The sequence below is a fragment of the Oncorhynchus masou genome, chromosome 11 (assembly GCF_036934945.1).
Source record: "Oncorhynchus masou masou isolate Uvic2021 chromosome 11, UVic_Omas_1.1, whole genome shotgun sequence".
NCBI classification, from domain to species: Eukaryota; Metazoa; Chordata; class Actinopteri; order Salmoniformes; family Salmonidae; genus Oncorhynchus; species Oncorhynchus masou.
The window spans coordinates 40,173,875-40,195,876 of record NC_088222.1 but is presented as its reverse complement, the minus strand read 5'-3'; the positions used below and the strand labels follow the sequence as shown (position 1 = coordinate 40,195,876).

The following is a 22,002-nucleotide window of genomic DNA, read 5'->3' as shown; positions in this document are numbered from 1 at the left end:
AAAATGAAATGTTACTTGTCACATATGCCGGATAAAACAGGTGTGGACTTTACCATGAAATGCTTACTTACGAGCCCTTTATCAACAATGCAGAGTTAAAAAGTTTTTAAAAAATAGCTACAAAAAACAAAAAAACAGTAACACAAAAACAAGGAGGTTACAGTGCCTTCGGAAAGTATTCAGACCCCTTGATTTACCACATTGGTACACTACAGCTTTAGTCTAAAAAAGTATTAAATGAAAAAACATTTTCATCAATCTACACACAATACCCAATAATGACAAAGTAAAAATAAAAACAGAAATACCTTATTTACATAAGTATTCAGACTCTTTGCTATGAGACTCGAAATTGAGCTCAGGTATATCCTGTTTCCATTGATCATCCTTGATTGGAGTACACATGAGTTCGAAGTAATTGTCCGTAGAGCTCCAAGACAGGATTGTGTCGAGGCACAGATCTGGGGGAGGGTACATAACAAGGTCTGCAGCATTGAAGGTCCCCAAGAACACAGTGGCCTCCATCATTCATAAATGGAAAAAGTTTGGAACCACCAAGAGTCTGGCCGCCCAGCCAAACTGAACAATCGGGTGAGGTGGGCCTTGGTCAGGGAAGTGACCAAGAATCCGATGGTCACTCTGACAGAGATCCAGAGTTCCTCTGTGGAGATGGGAGAACCTTCCAGAAGGACAACCATCTCTGCAGCACTCCACCAATCAGGCCGTTATGGTAGAGTGGCCAGAAGGAAGCCATTCCTCAGTAAAAAGGCACGACAGCCCGCTTGGAGTTTGCCAAAAGGCCCCTAAAAGACTCTCAGACCATGAGAAACAAGATTCTCTGGTCTGATGAAATCAAGATTGAACTCTTTGCTCTGCATTCCAAGCGTTACGTCTGGATGAAACATGGCATCCTCCCTAAGGTGAAGCATGGTGGTGGCAGCATCTCTGCAGTTCTCCACCAATCAGGCCTTTGTGATAGTGGCCAGACGGAAGCCACTCAGTAAAAGGCAGAGGCCAATAACATCCCTATCATGAAGCATGATGGCAGCAGAAACATGCTGTGGGGATGTTTTTAGTGGCAGGGACTAGGAGACCAGTCAGGATCCAGGGAAAGATGAACGGAACAAAGTACAGAGAAATCCTTGATGAAAACCTGCTTCAGAGTGCTCAGGACCTCAGACTGGGGCGAAGGTTCACTTTCCAACAGGACAACGACCCTAAGCACACAGCCAAGATAACGCAGGAGTGACTGAAGCCGAACTGACTGCAGTTTGGCGTAACCGACTTTAGTGGGCAAATACTCACCTTCGATGCTGGAGAAGTATGCTCTTCACTGATGAATCCCAATTTGAACTGTATCGTTCAGTTGTCGTGTGTGCGAGCGGATTGCTGATGTCAACGTTGTGAACAGAGTGCCCATAGTGGCGGTGGTGTTATGGTATGTGCGGGCATAAGCTACGGACAACAAAAACAATTGCATTTTATCGATGGCAATTTGAATGCAGACATACCGTGACGAGATCTTGAGGTCCATTGTCGTGCCGTTCATCTGCCGCCATCACCTCATGTTTCAGCATGATAATGCACTGCCCCATGTTGTAAGGACCTGTACACAATTCCTGGAAGCTGAAAATGTCCCAGTTCTTCCTTGGCCTGCATACTCACCAGACATGTCACCCATTGAGAATGTTTGGGATGCTTTGGATCGACGTGTATGACAGTATGTTCCAGTTCCCGCAAATATCCAGCAACTTCGCATAGACATTGAAGAGGAGTGGGACAACATTCCACAGGCCACAATCAACAGCCTGATCAACTCTATGTGAAGGACATGTGACGCACTGCATGAGGCAAATGGTGGTCACACCAGATACTGACTGGTTTTCCGATCTACGTCACTTCCTTTTTATTAAGGCATATCTGTATTCCCAGTCATGTGAAATCTATAGATTAGGGCCTAATGAATTTATTTCAATTGACTGATTTCCTTATATAAACTGTACATTTTTGTACAGTTTATATAAGGAATTTTTGGTTTAGTGTATATTTCAACAAATTAATGTTTCATGAATGCTAATCTTATCTGAATGCTAATCTTACAGAAACGATTTCAGAACAATCAGATGGTGGGTGTCGAAATCCGTTTTCATGTGCTTTTTGAGGTGGAATTACTATTGTTTGCAGCAAATTCCTTGATCTACGCAAATATGTCAGAGATATGCATGGTGGAGAGTGGTGGAAGCAAAAAAAAGAGAAACGAGAGAAAATGTAAAAAAAAACAACTTAAAAAACGCTGATTAGCAGATGTAGGAATTTGTTATCTCAAACTGATAGTAATTCAATTGGACGTGGTATAATGGCCCAATGGCAAAAAAAACTGCCATCCATTGCTCAACAAAAACCTGTACGCTTTTTGAAGCCTTCAAAAAGTTCTAGACACAGGGAAAATGTTTTAAATAACTTGAATATTAAATATTCTGCTGTACTTTCTTCGCCAAACTAATAAAATGTTGACTTAATAAAAATAAATGTAGCAACATACAATTTATGTTAATCAATTATGATGATGTTGAGTAATGCATGGCTATGAACCTGTGTTAAGAAAATAGCTTTCATGCATGGTTTAGTTTAAAAAAGGCATGAAATTCTGTATACTGCCATGTCATAGTAAATCTCGCACTGCTCTTCCAAATCTTCCCTCACACAGACACGCACACAGTATTTGTGTGCCGCAGTGTGAGCTGTGTGAGTCATGTCTGTGAACCATGTTAGCAGGAGCATGACCTCTCCGCATCTGAGGCCAGTTAGGAGGTGGCCAGGCTCGGAGCGCCGCGCAGGTGCCCTAATTGAGCGCTGACGCTGTTTGGCAGGACCAGGGAGAACCCTGTGTGCCGCTCCGTGACGACGGCCGCCCCCTCGCCAATCAAGGCGTGAGGTGAGGCGAACAGGGGGCCCAGCTGGCTCTCTGGAGTCCTTCAGCCACAGAAATTTGCTTTTAATAAGAACATCAGTGCCTTAACTAGGCTAGGAAGACTTTCGCTGACCTCCTCACCAGGTTGCCAGGGTACCGCTGTCCACCATTAAGTGTCTGATAAAGTGTCTGATACAGCTGGGGGTGTGGGTCGCGTGTGGGTGTGCATGTTTTCTTCAATTTGTGTGTAAGAGGTGTGTGTGTGTGAGTGTGTTTTTCCGTTGTTTACAGCCGAGGAGGAAGATAATGTCTGAGATGCAATGGGAAGTGGGTGAATGAAGAGATATACTACTGGTAATGTGAAAAGATGCCTTGTAAATAGGAAACAGCCTACACATACTCGACTGACTACTGTGGAAGTGTAGAACGTTTGAAGCACTTCATGAAAACATCATCTGGATGAATACTCAAAGCACTTTCGCAATATCCATAAGGAAGTCAACCTTCAGAATAGGCAATTTCCACCCCAAATCTTGGGCCACTGATTCAAACAGTGCAGTCGGAGAGTATTCCGACCCCTTGACTTTTTCTACATTTTGTTACGTTACTACCTTATTCTAAAATGGATTGAATCATCCCCCCGTCCCATCAATCTACACACAATAACCCATAATGACAAAGCATAAACAGGTTAAGAAATGTTTGCTAATGTATTCAAAATAAAAAACTGAAATATCATATTTACATATTTATTCCAACACTTTACTAAGTACTTTGTTGAAGTACTTTTGGCAGTGATTACAGCCTCAAGTTTTCTTGGGTATGATGCCACAAGCTTGGCACACCTGTATTTTGGGAGTTTGTTCCATTTTTCTCTGCATATCCTCTCAAGCTCTGTCAAGTTGGATGGGGAGAGTCACTGCAGAGCTATTTTTAGATCTCTCCAGAGATGTTCGATTGGGTTAAAATGCGGGCTCTGGCTGGGCCACTCAAGGACATTCAGAAACTTGTCCCGAAGCCACTCCTGCATTGTCTTGGCTGTGTGCTTAGGCTTGTTGTCCTGTTGGAAGGTGAACCTTTGCCCCGCTCGGAGGTCCTGAGTGCTCTGGAGCAGGTTTTCATCAAGGATCTCTCTGTACTTTGCTCCGTTCATCTTTCCTTCAATCTTGACTAGTCTCCCCGTCTCTGCTGCTGAAAAACATCCCCACAGCATGTTTCTGCCACCATCATGCTTCAAAATAGGGATATTATTGGCCTCAGCCTTTTACTGAGTGGCTTCCGTCTGGCCACTATCACAAAGGCCTGATTGGTGGAGAACTGCAGAGATGGTTGTCCTTCTGGAAGGTTCTCCCATCTCCACAGAGGAACTCTAGAGTGACCATTGGGTTCTTGGTCATCTGACTGACCAAGGCCACTGGTACCCTTTCCCAGATCTGTGCCTCGACACAATCCTGTCTTGGAGCTCTACTGACAATTCCTTCAACCTTATGGCTTGGTTTTTGCTCTGTAATGTACTGTCAACTGTGGGACCTTATATAGACGGGTGTGTGCCTTTCCAAATCATATCCAATCATTTGAATTTACCACAGATGGATTCCAATCAAGTTGCAGAAACATCAAGGATGATCAATGGAAACAGGATGCACCTGAGCTCAATTCCGAGTCTCCTCACAAAAGGTCTGAATAGTTATGTAAATAAGGTATCAGTATTTTTGGAAAAAATTCTAAAAACCTGTTTTCGCTTTTTCATTATGGGGTAGTGTGTGTAGATTGAGGGAAAAAATTATTTAATCAATTTTACAATAAGGCTGTAACGTAACAAAATGTGGAAAAAGTCCAGCATCATTATTAGTCCAAGGTCTCAAAAGCACCTTTTAAAAAACACAATTGTAGTCAAAATAGGCCTACTGAATGGTGGAATATTAGGAGTAAGAGTGAGAGAGTGCCATAGGGAGAGAAAGAAAGGGAGAGCCACTTCAAGTCTGTCTCCTCCTCCCAGACTGCTCTGGTCTCTATTATAGAGTCAGAACAGAGCCCAGCCACAGAGAGAGGAGAGAGAAAAGCTGCATTGTCCCAAAGCTGGGAACCAAAATTAACCGTGTCTGGGTGGAGGGTGTTCCCCCCCCCCATGTATTTTTTTCTTGGGCTTTGTCACATCTAAAATAAGTTCCCCCTCTTCTCCCTGGGCCAGCTTAGCATGCAAAGCAGCGTGAAATACATTTCTACAATGCAAATATGAGATCACACAAAACAACTCAGTCCTAAACATGGTAATGCTCTTATACGCTCAATAAGAGATTGTCAATAAAGGTGGTGGTGGGGGGTATGGGTGTTTGTGTGTGTGCTGTGTGTGTAGAAGCAAGTGCATGTGTGTGTGTGTGTGTGCGTGTGTTTGAATGAAGAGCCATCTCTAATAAGGGCCAGCTCAGCCAGTCCAGGGCTGTAAAGCTTGGGGGGCTAATGCATTCCTCTAGAAAGTCAATCTAATTTTGAAAGCACATACACAGAGTGCCACAGAGGTCGCCGCTGGCTCAGAAAAGCCCAAACACATTAGAAGAATTCTCAATAACGTCCATAAAAAAAAACAGAAAGAAAAGGCCCACAATTAACAATTAGACGGCTACAATGGCAGGGTTTTCACCTTAAAGTGAAACAAACGGACAAGGAAACTAAGCTTGGGCGGTATACAGGGGTATTTGGAAATAGACACGGGATGGTTTGTCAATACGTCAACTATTTCTTTGAAGTTAACTAATACATTTTTTATATTTGTAGCAACTTTATTTGTAGCTACTTTACTTTATAAGTAAAATACCTGCAGTCAACTAGAGCAGAAGTGAGGAAATAAAGCAGATCACGTTGTTCATTTCACTGGTCACATTATTTTACATTATGAAGCTTACCGTAGTTCGCCAAAACAGTTGAGCCAGTCATGTGTTTGTTTGTAAATAGCACAATGGGAGAAAGCTTTTTATACTGAAAGTCAAGTTATTTTCTTCTTCCCCCAATAGAGTGATCAGGGGTGTCCAAATAAAGAAAATACATTTGTGCAACATATTCCGCCTCAAATAGCTCCATTTTTATCAGATGACAACAGAAGTGCAACGCTATTTGACTGGCAGCCACGAAAGCAATTGAGCTTACAATGAAAAAGCAAAGTATTTTTTGCAAAAAATCTTTATGGATTTTATTAGTGCTTGGGTTTCCTGTCTTGCTGGAAGATCCACTCCTGACAGAGGCAACCAGGTTTTGCTAATCTTTATCAAGAGTGCCAATAATTATGGACCTGACTGTATGTACAGTGCATTCAGAAAGTATTCAGATCCCTTCACTTTTTACACATTTTGTTAAGTTATTTGTTATAAGTATATTTGAGCTGTTTTTGCCATAATGGACTTGGTCTTTTACGAAATAGGGCTTTCATCTGTATACCACCCCTACCTTGTCACAACCGCTGATTGGCTCAAATGTATTAAGAAGAAAAGAAATTCCACAAATTAAAAAGGCACACCTGTTAATTGAAATGCATTCCTGGTGACTATCTCACGAAGCTGGTTGAGAGAACCCCAATAATGTGCAAAGCTGTCATAAAGGCAAAGGGTGGCTACTTTGAAGAATCTCAAATATACCATTTTGAATTGTTTAACACTTTTTTGCTTACTACATGATTCCATGTCTGTTATTTAATCGTTTTGATTTATCCACTATTATTATACAATATAGAATAAAGTAAAAATAAAGAAAAACCCTTAAATGAGTAGGTTTTTATTTTTTATTGAACCTTTATTTAACTAGGTAAGTCAGTTGAGAACAAACTCTTATTTACAGACCTCAGACCTCTGTGCCACTTGGGAGCCCATAGGTGTGTCCAAACTTCTGACTGATACTGTAGGAATATAAAACACGTAGGATGCAGGACTACAAAAACATAAATATAAAACTCCCCAACTCCCCGTGTACTGCAGCAATAAGATTGCAACGTCCCCTTGAGCCGGAAAACGTGACTCAGACAAAAAACTGTATTCGAAATATGAAAAAAATGATTGTCTTTAAACAAGACGGATTGCACACCTCCCTCCAATCTATCTGGGTTGCTGGCGGCGGCCAAAAGATATGGCCTGCTTCTCCCTGAGCCAAGGCCAGTAGCACAAAACAGCTGTGTTACTCCAGGTTGGTCTCTTCAAAATCCGCAGCATGGCCCTGATTAGAAACAGCAGTGGCCACAAGTGCAGGGACTACCTCCTCAACCTGCACTGTGCACCCACTCAGACACACACTCCTTTCCCTCCCTCTCTCTATTTATTTCTCACTCTCCCCCTCTATCTCTGTACACTTTAACCTATTCAAATCAAAACAATGCTGTGACTTTCAAAACAAGGAACTGACGTCTTAAGACAGAACAGTTACAGGTCAACTATTGCCACACCTGAATGATCAATACCTTCAAGTAGGGAAAGGAGAGGTACAGCTATATTAAGATTAGGAGAGAGGCAGAAACGGGTAGAGCAAGAGAGCGAGAGAGAGAGAGGAGGAAGAGTGAGTGCCAACACCGCAGCAGCAGTACCCCATCCCCATCCAGCAGCAGTAACCCCTACTACTCAACCACCCCATCCAGCAGCAGTAACCCCTTCTACTCAACCACCCCATCCAGCAGCAGTAACCCCTTCTACTCAACCACCCCATCCAGCAGCAGTAACCCCTACTACTCAACCACCCCATCCAGCAGCATTAACCCCTACTACTCAACCACCCCATCCAGCAGCAGTAACCCCTTCTACTCAACCACCCCATCCAGCAGCTGTAACCCCTACTACTCAACCACCCCATCCAGCAGCAGTAACCCCTATTACTCAACCACCCTATCCAGCAGCAGTAACCCCTACTACTCAACCACCCTATCCAGCAGCAGTAACCCCTTCTACTCAACCACACCATCCCATCCCATCCAGCAGCAGTAACACCTACTACTCAACCACCCCATCCAGCAGCAGTAACCCCTACTACTCAACCACCCCATCCAGCAGCAGTAACCCCTACTACTCAACCACCCCATCCAGCAGCAGTAACCCCTACTACTCAACCACCCCATCCAGCAGCAGTAACCCCTACTACTCAACCACCCCATCCAGCAGCAGTAACACCTTCTACTCAACCACCCCATCCAGCAGCAGTAACCCCTACTACTCAACCACCCCATCCAGCAGCAGTAACCCCTACTAATCAACCACCCCATCTAGCAGCAGTAACCCCTTCTACTCAACCACCCCATCCAGCAGCAGTAACCCCTACTACTCAACCACCCCATCCAGCAGCAGTAACCCCTACTACTCAACCACCCCATCCAGCAGCAGTAACCCCTACTACTCAACCACCCCATCCAGCAGCAGTAACACCTTCTACTCAACCACCCCATCCAGCAGCAGTAACCCCTACTACTCAACCACCCCATCTAGCAGCAGTAACCCCTTCTACTCAACCACCCCATCCAGCAGCAGTAACCCCTATTACTCAACCACCCCATCCAGCAGCATTAACCCCTACTACTCAACCACCCCATCCAGCAGCAGTAACCCCTACTACTCAACCACCCCATCCAGCAGCATTAACCCCTATTACTCAACCACACTATCCAGCAGCAGTAACCCCTTCTACTCAACCATCCCATCCAGCAGCATTAACCCCTATTACTCAACCACCCTATCCAGCAGCAGTAACCCCTTCTACTCAACCACCCCATCCAGCAGCAGTAACCCCTACTACTCAACCACCCCATCCAGCAGCAGTAACCCCTTCTACTCAACCACCCCATCCAGCAGCAGTAACCCCTACTACTCAACCACCCCATCCAGCAGCATTAACCCTTACTACTCAACCACCATATCCAGCAGCAGTAACCCCTTCTACTCAACCACCCTATCCAGCAGCAGTAACCCCTACTACTCAACCACCCCATCCAGCAGCATTAACCCCTACTACTCAACCACCATATCCAGCAGCAGTAACCCCTTCTACTCAACCACCCCATCCAGCAGCAGTAACCCCTACTACTCAACCACCCCAGCCAGCAGCATTAACCCCTATTACTCAACCACCCTATCCAGCAGCAGTAACCCGTTCTACTCAACAACGTATCCAGCAGCAGTAACCCCTTCTACTCAACCACACCATCCCCATCCAGCAGCAGTAACCCCTTCTACTCAACCACCCCATCCAGCAGCATTAACACCTTCTACTCAACCATCCCATCCAGCAGCAGTAACAGCTTCTACTCAACCATCCCATCCAGCAGCAGTAACCCATTCTACTCAACCACCCCATCCAGCAGCAGTAACCCCTACTACTCAACCACCCCATCCAGCAGCAGTAACCCCTACTACTCAACCACCCCATCCAGCAGCATTAACCCCTACTACTCAACCACCCTATCCAGCAGCAGTAACCCCTTCTACTCAACCACCCCATCCAGCAGCAGTAACCCCTACTACTCAACCACCCCATCCAGCAGCATTGACCCTTACTACTCAACCACCATATCCAGCAGCAGTAACCCCTTCTACTCAACCACCCTATCCAGCAGCAGTAACCCCTACTACTCAACCACCCCATCCAGCAGCATTAACCCCTACTACTCAACCACCATATCCAGCAGCAGTAACCCCTTCTACTCAACCACCCCATCCAGCAGCAGTAACCCCTACTACTCAACCACCCCAGCCAGCAGCATTAACCCCTATTACTCAACCACCCCATCCAGCAGCAGTAACCCCTACTACTCAACCACCCCAGCCAGCAGCATTAACCCCTATTACTCAACCACCCTATCCAGCAGCAGTAACCCGTTCTACTCAACAACGTATCCAGCAGCAGTAACCCCTTCTACTCAACCACACCATCCCCATCCAGCAGCAGTAACCCCTTCTACTCAACCACCCCATCCAGCAGCAGTAACACCTTCTACTCAACCATCCCATCCAGCAGCAGTAACAGCTTCTACTCAACCATCCCATCCAGCAGCAGTAACCCCTACTACTCAACCACCCCATCCAGCAGCAGTAACCCCTACTACTCAACCACCCCATCCAGCAGCATTAACCCCTACTACTCAACCACCCTATCCAGCAGCAGTAACCCCTTCTACTCAACCACCCCATCCAGCAGCAGTAACCCCTACTACTCAACCACCCCATCCAGCAGCATTAACCCTTACTACTCAACCACCATATCCAGCAGCAGTAACCCCTTCTACTCAACCACCCCATCCAGCAGCATTAACCCCTACTACTCAACCACCATATCCAGCAACAGTAACCCCTTCTACTCAACCACCCCATCCAGCAGCAGTAACCCCTACTACTCAACCACCCCAGCCAGCAGCATTAACCCCTATTACTCAACCACCCTATCCAGCAGCAGTAACCCGTTCTACTCAACAACGTATCCAGCAGCAGTAACCCCTACTACTCAACCACCCCATCCAGCAGCAGTAACCCCTACTACTCAACCACCCCATCCAGCAGCTGTAAACCCTACTACTCAACCACCCCATCCAGCAGCAGTAACACCTTCTACTCAACCATCCCATCCATCAGCAGTAACAGCTTCTACTCAACCATCCCATCCAGCAGCAGTAACCCCTTCTACTCAACCACCCCATCCAGCAGCAGTAACCCCTACTACTCAACCACCCCATCCAGCAGCAGTAACCCCTACTACTCAACCACCCCATCCAGCAGCATTAACCCCTACTACTCAACCACCCTATCCAGCAGCAGTAACCCCTACTACTCAACCACCCCATCCAGCAGCAGTAACCCCTACTACTCAACCACCCCATCCAGCAGCATTAACCCCTACTACTCAACCACCCTATCCAGCAGCAGTAACCCCTTCTACTCAACCATCCCATCCAGCAGCAGTAACCCCTTCTACTCAACCACCCCATCCAGCAGCAGTAACCCCTACTACTCAACCACCCTATCCAGCAGCAGTAACCCCTTCTACTCAACCATCCCATCCAACAGCAGTTACTGACCAGGCTGGGACCATTGTCCAGCTCATAATTACAACAAGCCCAGGAAAAAGATATTACAAAGTAACACGTCTGGGTATGAAAGATGGGACCACCTCACCCAGAAGAGCAGGGCCCTTTTAAGTCCGGCCAGGCCTTTGTTTGGCTGGCCGGACCAGAGATAGGCTCCCAGAGCTTTGTCTTGGGGGGGGGGGGGGGGGGCAGCTGAGCCAGAGGGGTCACTTACTCAGCGCCAATAGGTCAGAGGGACAAGAGGGGAGGAGCACTAACTCATACCTCCCTAGACTGACATATAGTGTGTGTGTGTGCCGGTCCTGGATTAGTGTAAAGGCCCAGTCACTTAACTTGTTTTCGGGGGTATAGGAGAGAATGGTGTGGGGTACACATTACACATAGCAGACAAAAAGAGGATTTTCAGCTCAAAGGTTAGCCCTAGGCCTAGGGGTGAAGCTATGCTCTGTTGATTCTTAAACAGGCCAGGTGAAGATGTTTCTCAACAGCATGCAGCCTGTCACAGGGAATGGCTGTTGGGGTGACGGCAAATAAACAGTAACTCGATTTTGCCCACACTGACGTGGATGACTGCCTCCAAGTCATTATAGTAATTTTCAATGACAAAATTAATTGACTTGACTGGATTTTATTTTCTGATAAAACTTCAATTCAAATCATAACTCATCAGGTAGAGTGATATAGGCCTAAATCTCTAATTTGGGGACCTTTCACTGAAAGCCATTTATCATAAAAACACTCTCCCATCCCATCCAATCCCTAACCAATCCCCCAGATCAAAATATCTTAAATTAAGAGATTATTTCTGCCGTCGATGCTCTTTTTCACAATTGGATTTGCCGTGGTTAGCCTAAACTAGTTTGCATTGATCATCAGCCGAAACAAAGGTGATGATCGATAGGAGAGGAAAAACTAATCTGTAAATGTGATTAATTGAGGTAATCCTGTTGGCACAAATGATCATTTTCAAATAGCACCCTTAGAGGTGATCAATGGGAGGCGTCGTCCATTACTGAGGGCAGGCGAGGGCAGGTCGCCCTCTTTTCCCTGACTCTGCTGGACCCTGCAAAATGGCCCTAGAGGTTTAGTCACAAACGCTTGTCATCAGAACATACAGGGGAACGCCACTCGATTTCTTTCTTTAGAGCTGTGATGTCTTTGTTTAATGAACGATGTCTTGGACAGGATGTCAGTCTTTCCTTGGAGCTTGTGTTTTCATGACATATGTAGAACCTTTATCACACAGTGTTGAGCAACTATTCTCCTCCACCCTGATGATGCCTATTGAATTTCCGATGACAAAATATGTTCATCATTTTAAATCCTATTGTTCATCTGTGCCGGAGGGTGTTTCTCTATTCTCCCACTTGTGCGAGTGTGTGTCTCTCTCTCTCTTTCTTTCTCCTTCTCCACTTGAACGCTTCTATGAGGCCTGTGCCCTGCAGGGCCCTCTCCTCAAAGCCTGACCTGCAGACTCCAGCTCCTTAGCATACCGACTTGCTGGAGATGTAAACTTTAACTCTGGTCAGCCAAGCCAGATGTTCACCAGAATATGAAATGAGGACTTTAGGCATCTGCTTACAATTTTAGATAATTGCAGGTAGAGCATGCAAGGTCAATTGGACCAATTCGATTTTTATGTACATACCTGCTGCTGCAGTTATGGGGCGTCCATTTTCTCTCTTTCTCGCTCCCCTTTCTCGTTTTCTACCCGTACACGGTTCATATCTTGCACAGGAAACACGACCCTAATTCCATACAGTGTCAGTTTGGATTTTGGATTCCCTGTCAAAACAAACACTGATTGCCGGGGCTTTGGCCCGACAACGGGGCTGCTTTAACCAGAAGAGCCCCTTATTCACTGTGTTTGTCTTATTCCCACTTCCAGAGGACGAAAGTGTTATGCTCCCATTAGCTTAACAGGGTCCTGTTTATGTCCCTGCAACTCAAACCAAATATGGCGTGGGTTTTCACTGCTAAATTACACCGCTGATGGTCATCTTTCAAGTCATTTGCATTTTACGTCCATCACTTGTTCATCTCACCAGGCCCAACTTCTCTGCTTAATGAAAGAAAAATTAGAAGTTAGAGGAGAGGAAAAGTGGGCCCTGGGGTTTTTCTTGACGGACCTGCCGCCTGGGCTCAGATAGAGAGAATGAGAGAAACCGGGACAAAAAGAAGCGTAGCGCTCCGGGCGCTGGGATCAGGTTCACCTGAGCAGGAAAAGCATCATTATGGCTCAGTGGACCCAGTGGAGTAGCATTCAGGAACACCATAGGGTCTTATCTCACCTTGTTCACAAATAAACACTTCCACAAAACAGTCGGGTTTAAATGTCAGTCGGACGGAGAACGCGCTCCCACCCGGTGTACCGCGAGGAAAATGTCTGTCTGGGTGATAGGTTGTTACTGATCTGTCTTGATGCCCCACACCACCAACTCCCACGAGAAATTATTATGGAATATCAAACTTTGCAGCAAACTAATGAACTGACACTTTTATGACACCGTTTTCACAGTCTGACTGTGGCCAAAGTATCACACATATACAATAATAGAGATGACAAATGCGACGAGGGGCAAAGACACAGTTGAAGTCAGAAGTTTACATACACTTAGGTTGGAGTCATTAAAACTCATTTTTCAACCACTCCACACATTTCTTGTTAATTAACAAACTTTTTTGTTTTTGCAAGTCGGTTAGGACATCTACTTTGTGCATGAGACAAGTAATTTTTCCAACAATTGTTTACAGACAGATTAGGTACCAAGTTCACCTGTACAAACAATAGTACAAGTATAAACACTATGGGACCAGGCAGCTGTCATACCGCTCAGGAAGGAAACAATATCTGTCTCATGGAGAACGTACTTTGGTGCGAAAAGTGCAAATCAGACCCAGAACAACAGCAAAGGACCTTGTGAAGATGCTGGATGAAACAGGTACAAAATTTGGAGGAAAAAGGGGGAGGCTTGCAAGCCGAAGAACACCATCCCAACCGTGAAGCACGGGGGTGGCAGCATCATGTTGTGGGGGTGCTTTGCTGCAGGAGGGACTGGTGCACTTCACAAAATAGATGGCATCATGAGGAAAGAAAATGACGTGGATATATTGAAGCAACATCTCAAGACATCAGTCAGGAAGTTAAAGCTTGGTCGCAAATGGGTCTTTCCAAATGGACAATGACCCCAAGCATACTATCAAAGTTGTGGCAAAATGGCTTAAGAACAACAAAGTCAAGGTATTGGAGTGGCCATCACAAAACCCGGACCTCAATCCTATAGAAAAATTGGTGGGCAGAACTGAAAAAGCGTGTGCGAGCAAGGAGGCCTTACAAACCTGACTCAGTTATACCAGCTCTGTCAGGAGGAATGGGCCAAAATTCACCCAACTTGTTGTGGGAAGCTTGTGGAAGGTTACCAGAAACGTTTGACCGAAGTTAAACAATTGAAAGGCAATGCTACCAAATACTAATTGAGTGTATGTAAACTTCTGACCCACTGGGAATATGATGAAAGAAATAAAACATTAAATAAATCATTATCTACTATTATTCTCACATTTCACAGGAATTGTGAAAAACTGTGTTGAATTGTATTTGGCTAAGGTGTATATAAACTTCCGACTTCAACTGTATGTGCAAGATATCTGCGTCCTTGTAAAATGTCTCAAAGGCCTTCGGTTTGATAAGTCATGAGACGGGTTTTAGTAGCGAATTGAGTAGCAATTGAATAATAATTATACAATATGACTGTGATGGGTATCTAGCCTCTCTGTAATCTATCAGACTGTATGAGAAGCGTTAGAAAGTGTGAGTAGCTGCCTAGCGATGGGATTAGGGAGTATGAAACAGCGGGGTTAGTTTCCCAATGCCCCAGGGCAGTGATTGGGGACATTGCCCTGTGTAGGGTGCTGTCTTTCGGATGGGACGTTAAACGGGTGTCCTGACTCTCTGAGGTCATTAAAGATCCCATGGCACTTATCGTAAGAGTAGGGGTGTTAACCCCGGTGTCCTGGCTAAATTCCCAATCTGGCCCTCAAACCATCACGGTCACCTAATAATCCCCAGTTTACAATTGGCTCATTCATCCCCCTCCTCTCCCCTGTACCTATTCCCCAGGCCGTTGCTGCAAATGAGTACATGTTCTCAGTCAACCGACCTGGTAAAATAACAGATAAATAAAGTGAGTGTGAAGCGGCAGGGTTAGGGAGTGTGAAGCGGCGGGGTTAGGGAGTGTGAAGCGGCAGGGTTAGGGAGTGTGAAGCGGCAGGGTCAGGGAGTGTGAAGCGGCGGGGTCAGGGAGTGTGAAGCGGCGGGGTCAGGGAGTGTGAAGCGGCGGGGTCAGGGAGTGTGAAGCGGCGGGGTCAGGGAGTGTGAAGCGGCGGGGTTAGGGAGGGTGAAGCGGCGGGGTCAGGGAGTGTGAAGCGGCGGGGTTAGGGAGTGTGAAGCGGCGGGGTTAGGGAGTGTGAAACGGAGGGGTTAGGAAGTGTGTAACCTGCTCGCAACCCAGCGGTCCTGGCTAAGGGCATTGATATTCTAGCTTGGTTGTGACCTTGTGATCTGTCTTGGGGCCAGCCTATTATTAGCTGCTACTGGCCAAACAAAGCACTAATACTCTGGACAAACACACCGCCTCCCCACTGAGCTCAGACCCAGCCTGGCCATCAATATATTCCCCCACCCCCTATACCAATCCTCCATCAGCTCCCCCAGCCAATGAGCCAGGCACTTTACCCCCCAACCAATTCCCCTTTTAATAAGCTCCCCCTCAATGGCCTATTACTTATTACTTATAAAAGAAATGCTCCACCATTGAGTTGAAAAACTGATCTATAATTAAAGCTGCATTTGGAGGAAAGGTTTATATATATACACACACACACACAAAAGTTTGGGTTCACTTAGAAATGTCCTTGTTTTCCATGAAAACATACATGAAATCAGTTGCAAAATGAATAGGAAATATTGTCAAGGCTTTGACAAGGATATAAATAATGATTTTTAATTGAAATAAAAATTGTGTCCTTCAAACTTTGCTTTCGTCAAAGAATCCTCCATTTACATCCTTGCAGAGCTTTGGCGTTCGAGTTGTCAGATTGTGGAGGTAATCTGAAGAGATTTCACCACATGCTTCCTGAAGTACCTACCACAAATTGGATTGGCTTGATGGGCAATTCTTACGTACCATACGGTCAAGCTGCTCCCACAACAGCTTGATAGGTTTGAGATCCGGTAATTGTGCTGGCCACTCCATTACAGACAGAATACCAGCTGACTGCTTCTTCCCTAAATAGTTATTGCATAGTTTGGAACTTTGGGACATTGTCTTGTTGCAGGAGGAAATTGGCTCCTATTAAATGCCGTCCACAGGGTATGGCATGGCGTTGCAAAATGGAGTGATAGCCTTCCTTCAAGATCCCTTTTACCCTGCACAAATCTGTGAAGGGATCAGTACACAGCGTTGTATGAGATATTCCATTTCTTGCCAATTTCTCACATGGAATAGCCGTAATTTCTGAGAACAAGAATAGACTGACGAGTTTCAGAAGAAAGGTCTTTGTTTCTGGCCATTTTGAGCCTGTAGTCAAACCCACAAATGCTGATGCTCCAGATACTCAACTAGTCTCAAGAAAGCAAGTATTATTGCTTCTTTAAATCAGAACAACAGTTTTCACCTGTGCTAACATAATTGCAAAAGGGTTTTCTAATGATAGATTAGCCTTTTAAAATGATAAACTTGGATTAGCCAACACAATGTGCCATCTAAGTGTGCGTTCTCTAATTCTCTCCTTCTCTCTCTCGGAGGACCTGAGCCCTAGGACCATGCCCCAGGACTACCTGACATGATGACTCCTTGCTGTCCCCAGTCCACCTGGCCGTGCTGCTGCTCCAGTTTCAACTGAACCGCGGCCCTAGGACCATGCCCCAGGACTACTTGACATGATGACTCCTTGCTGTCCCCAGTCCACCTGGCCGTGCTGCTGCTCCAGTTTCAACTGTTCTGCCTTATTATTATTCGACCATGCTGGTCATTTATGAACATTTGAACATCTTGGCCATGTTCTGTTATAATCTCTACCCGGCACAGCCAGAAGAGGACTGGCCACCCCACATAGCCTGGTTCCTCTCTAGGTTTCTTCCTAGGTTTTGGCTTTTCTAGGGAGTTTTTCCTAGCCACCGTGCTTCTACACCTGCATTGCTTGCTGTTTGGGGTTTTAGGCTGGGTTTCTGTACAGCACTTTGAGATATCAGCTGATGTACGAAGGGCTATATAAATAAATTTGATTTGATTTGATTTGATTTGATTGGAACACAGGAGTGATGGTTGCTGATAATGGGCCTCTGTACACCTATGTAGATATTCCATTTAAAAAAAATGAATAATAATACATTTTAAAAAGCTGTTTCCAGCTACAATAGTCATTTACAACATTAATGTTTACACTGTATTTCTGGTCAATTTGATGTTATTTTCATGGACAGATTTTTTTTACTTTTCTTTCAAAAACAAGGACATTTCTAAGTGACCCCAAACTTTTGAACAGTAGTATTGCGCTAAATTGTAATTATTTTCACCTATATGGCCTATTTATTGCCTACCTCACTACATTTGAACACACTGTACATAGATTTTAAAATGTTTATTTTCTGTTATTGACTGTACGTTTGTTTATGTGTAACTCTGTGTTGTTGTTTTTGTCACACAGCTTTACTTCATCTTGGCCAGGTCGCAGTTGTAAATGAGAACTTGTTCATAACTGGCCTACCTGGTTAAATAAAGGTGAAATAAAAAATATATATCTTCGTATATTATTATTAGTTTTCGTATATTAATCAGGTTGTTACATCCTCAGGATTGGTCTTCCCACTGCTTTAACTCATTTATTTGTGAACTAAAATATTGATTAAGAATGTACAAAAAATGTCTAACGGATTGTACAGTTTATCTGGAAATTATACATACTATTGAAAGTGACATGGATAGCCTAAGATTAAATAAACTTCAGTTGAGGAAGAGGTGCAACAAATTGTTTTTGACATTTTACTGTATGCTAAAAGATATGCAGACAACAATAGCATCATTTTGTTGAACAATAAGTTCAAGTAAAATATGTCAAACTAAACATTTGAATACACTCCATCATTTATTTATTTTTTGCTTGAGTAATACATTGGTCAGAACATTTCTTGCCCGCGGCAACTCATTTGAATTTACATTTCCTTGCCAACACTGAGCACTACACCACCATAAAAAAGTATTTACATAGGAATGTGCAGCTAATTGTTGTTTTATGCCAGTTCAATTATAACCATGAATTATTCAGCCTATTTTCACTTCCTGTCTTACTTTGGCTTATAACAGAAAAACAAAATATCTGCTTTTTGGACGAATAACAGTTATATAATTGGTTTTGCATTTACTGTGGGTCCTTTTCTCTCTCTCCATGCATCAAAAATAGTCCCTCTTGAATTAAATAGTTTCAAATAAAGGAAATGCTTATTAAATCCACTGTACTGGTGGCCCTCCAAAGAAAACTGAAAAGCTATACTTGACTAGCTCCTAAACTGCCGTGGTATTCCACTACCATCTGCACAAAAACAGACCCCACAGCTAAGAACAGGCCAGCAAACAAATTGAGAAAAGCATGTTGTACAGACTAAATAAAGACCTATTGAGTACAAATGAGAGTCATACATACTTGATACCTACAGTAGTTTCACTATCACCACCAGTCCATATCAGAATGCCAAAACACACTCAATACTGAATAGGAAGACAGTTGCCTATATGGTTAGTGTCAGTTATATTGATATTACCAGGACCGTGTTCATTAGGTCACAGCGTAGAAAAACATTTTGGAATGGAAAAAGAAAATGAGAGTTTCTTATTGAACAAGTACAGATAATACCTCCCCGTTTCGGAGCATTTTCTTCCTTTTGGTGCCTAATGAACACAACCCAGGTGTTCCCTTTTTATAGGAGCAAGAGCAGTCCAGATAAACAATGACAATCCTCCCATAGTCATCCTATAATGACTATGCTTGACTCGGGCTCCCGTGTGGCGCAGCGGTCTAAGACACTGCATCTCAGTGTCTTAGACACTGAGATCGAGAGTCCCATAGGGTGGTGCACAATTGGCCCATTGTCGTCCGGGCTAGGGGAGGATTTGGCCGGGGTAGGCTGTCTTTGTAAAATAAGTTTGTTCTTAACTGACTTGCCTGGTTAAATAAAAAATAACTACATGTGCTTGAGGGAATATAGGCTAAAACAAAGAAAAGGACTCCAACAACAGGCTTTCATCTAGAATAATCCCACTTAATCAAGACTAACGGGACCATCTGGAAATTAAACCGCCAAAAAATCAGAGGGAGCGAAATCAAAACTCACAACTGAAGAACTGTTTTTTTCACGCGTCCTTTTCTTTCCTCCCTCTTTCGTTACCTTACAACCTTAATGACAACACTGTCAGTTCCAATCAATTCTGCGCAGGTCCAGAATCCATTTTTCAAACTTAATGACAGCTCTAATAGCTTCCACCTGTCCCTGGGATCCGCCTGTTGACTGGCAAGTTCCCAATGAGATGTGGGATATAGACAAAGACCTGTATTAGGTACAGCCTGCCTCTGCTGCAGTAAGGTCACTCAGCCATTAAATTAGTTCCAGCCCAGCGGAATGCCCCCCCACCCCCCCACCCCACAGCATGGTTGGTGGACCAACCACTCACTCTCAATCGAATTTGCTTCCTCTCTTTTTATCGCTCTCACGCCGCACTGGTGTCTGACAACTTCAATTTCATTTAGACACCACTACTAAACCCGGAATCATCTCGTGGCGCTACGCTGACAAGGGTATCACAGTGCGTATGTCATCGTATGTGTCCATGTTACTTTAACAATGACTGTAAACTGAACATCTACCTCTGAAACCACCCACACCCGATAAACCCCAGATGCTAACTGGAGATATGAGTGCAGCCAACTCAAACTTCTGCTTAAGTCATGCATCGATGTCAATGGAGAGTTCTGTCAAACTTTGAGTTGGACTAATTCGTAGGTTAGGATTTGGCCCTTACTTACAGACTACCCCACTCCCTCCCTGTCCCAGAGCCAAGTGCAGGTAATGTTAACTTACCCCTCTAGTAGGTCCATGGTGGTAGGGGTGACCTGAGTGTAGAGAAGGGTACGTCCCAGCGTGCGGGTCTCCAGGTGCTGGCTGTAGGTCTGCAGGCTGAACTGCTCCCAGCTCTGGGCCTCTGGGGCATCTGTGACCAGGGCCAGGGTCCCCTTGGGCAGCAGGGGGGGGCCAGCCTGAAGCTCGGCGCTGGGGACCACTTTAAGGAATGCCTTGGAACACTTGAGCAGCCCTTCCTTGTCCAACTGGGTGTGCAGCCACTTGAGGAAGCTGGCCCTGCGCTCCTGGGGACAGAGGAACACAAGGCCGGTGTGATGAGAGACTGAATAAATCCTCTGTGATTTCACTACCATTCACTTCACTCATTTCAATGAAATATATTTTTCTTCATATCCTAATGGCTCCCATCCTTCCATGAAAACGTATAAAACAGACAATTATGATGGCATCTTTTTCAATTATATACATTTACAGTATAGAGTTAAAGAGCCAAGGCGAAGTTCAGCCTAAATAAGATAATCAACGGCTGCTGATAATCAATTACATGGCTTAATTAGGCGCGGGTTCCCAGAGTAGTGAAACATTCTGTTCCAGTCACTTCTCATCCATCAAAAGGATCAGACACTTTGACTCCCACCAGAAACCATCTCCCCCGTGTTTTAGATCAATGCGTAACACTACAAACATGTTGCTGAAGAAGTCAGAGGAAGCCCCTTCTCCACAGAGGGATTTGACATGATCCTCATCTAATATGATGCTGTACACAAATGCTACGCAGACAGGGAATTCTTCCATTGCATTCGCCGCAGGCTAGATCATTTGTACTCAGCCAAGAACAGTAAAGTGAATTGTCTGTATTAAAAGTAATCTGTTGCTTTGATGAATTTTATCAGACACGGGTTAAAAAAGAAAGAAATAGCTATCTGAGACGGTACTAAAACAAAGTCACAATTTAGCAAGTCCGAAGCAAGTCTTAACCTTTGAGTCTCGAGTCAACTCCCAAGTAATAATGGGCAAGTCTTAAGTTAAGTCCCAGAGCTCAGGTCAAGTCACAAGTGTTGTGTTTTGAGTCTTCAAATATATGGTTAAGTCAAGGTTCTCCCCAGGATTGTTTAATAAGGTGGTGCTGATGGGTAAGGCAGAGGGAGACTTAAGAGATTTTTGAGCACCTGTAAGTGACATTTCCTGCAATCTAGAGCCTTAAAGGGCCAATCTGCAGTTGCTACATCCATTTTTGGACTTATATGATATGTACCCATTGATTCTTAAAGGATAGAACTTATGCCTCAGTAGCTTTGTTTAACTGTCATACCCCCATCAGAACCCCAAAAATAAGCTTGTTTTACGCCAATGTTTGTAAACAAAGTAGATGTAAACAAACACTATATAGACTAATATCAAAATGATTGTTTTAACCATGTTATTAGGGGTGGTCAGTCCTTGCTTACATAGCTGTCTATGAATTTGAGTTTGGTTCCATTTCCCCAGCCTCTTCCCTCAGCTTTCTATCGTAACAGGAACAGGCAGAACTTTGTTTTACTGCTGATTGCCTCTTTAAATCAGGGGTGTCAAACTCATTTTGCCCTAGGGGCAGCATTCCGTCTTCAACAAGGTCCGGAAGACTACACTGAAAATTGCCTATATTTCTTTGCTGTAATTTGTATAATTAAAAAATATATATTCCTCTATCCATCGTTTTTGGAACTGTCGATGCGCCTTGACTGTCTAGCTTTCATTTGGGTGAGCAGGCTATTAGCGAGCTGGACACAGTCAAGAAACTGCATGAATGTTCAGTAGGTCCATTATCATTTATACACAGTTTCAAGTTGGTTTTATTCATTTTAAAGTGTATATTAAAAAAATGACAGGCATAGTGGCACATTCTTTGGTGAGAACTCTGTTAAGTGTTATACTAAT

The 22,002-nt window shown here is 44.4% G+C and overlaps 1 protein-coding gene across 2 annotated transcripts in view; it reads right to left on the bottom strand.

Moving 5' to 3' along the window:
• Window positions 1-22,002, bottom strand: part of LOC135548695 (biotin--protein ligase-like) — a 45,674-nt gene that overhangs the window by 7,360 nt on the left and 16,312 nt on the right. For both annotated transcript variants that reach the window (XM_064978543.1, XM_064978542.1), the window contains one exon: window positions 20,086-20,369. In XM_064978543.1, coding sequence (XP_064834615.1) covers window positions 20,086-20,369 — 284 coding nt within the window. The remainder of the gene's footprint in view (window positions 1-20,085; window positions 20,370-22,002) is intronic.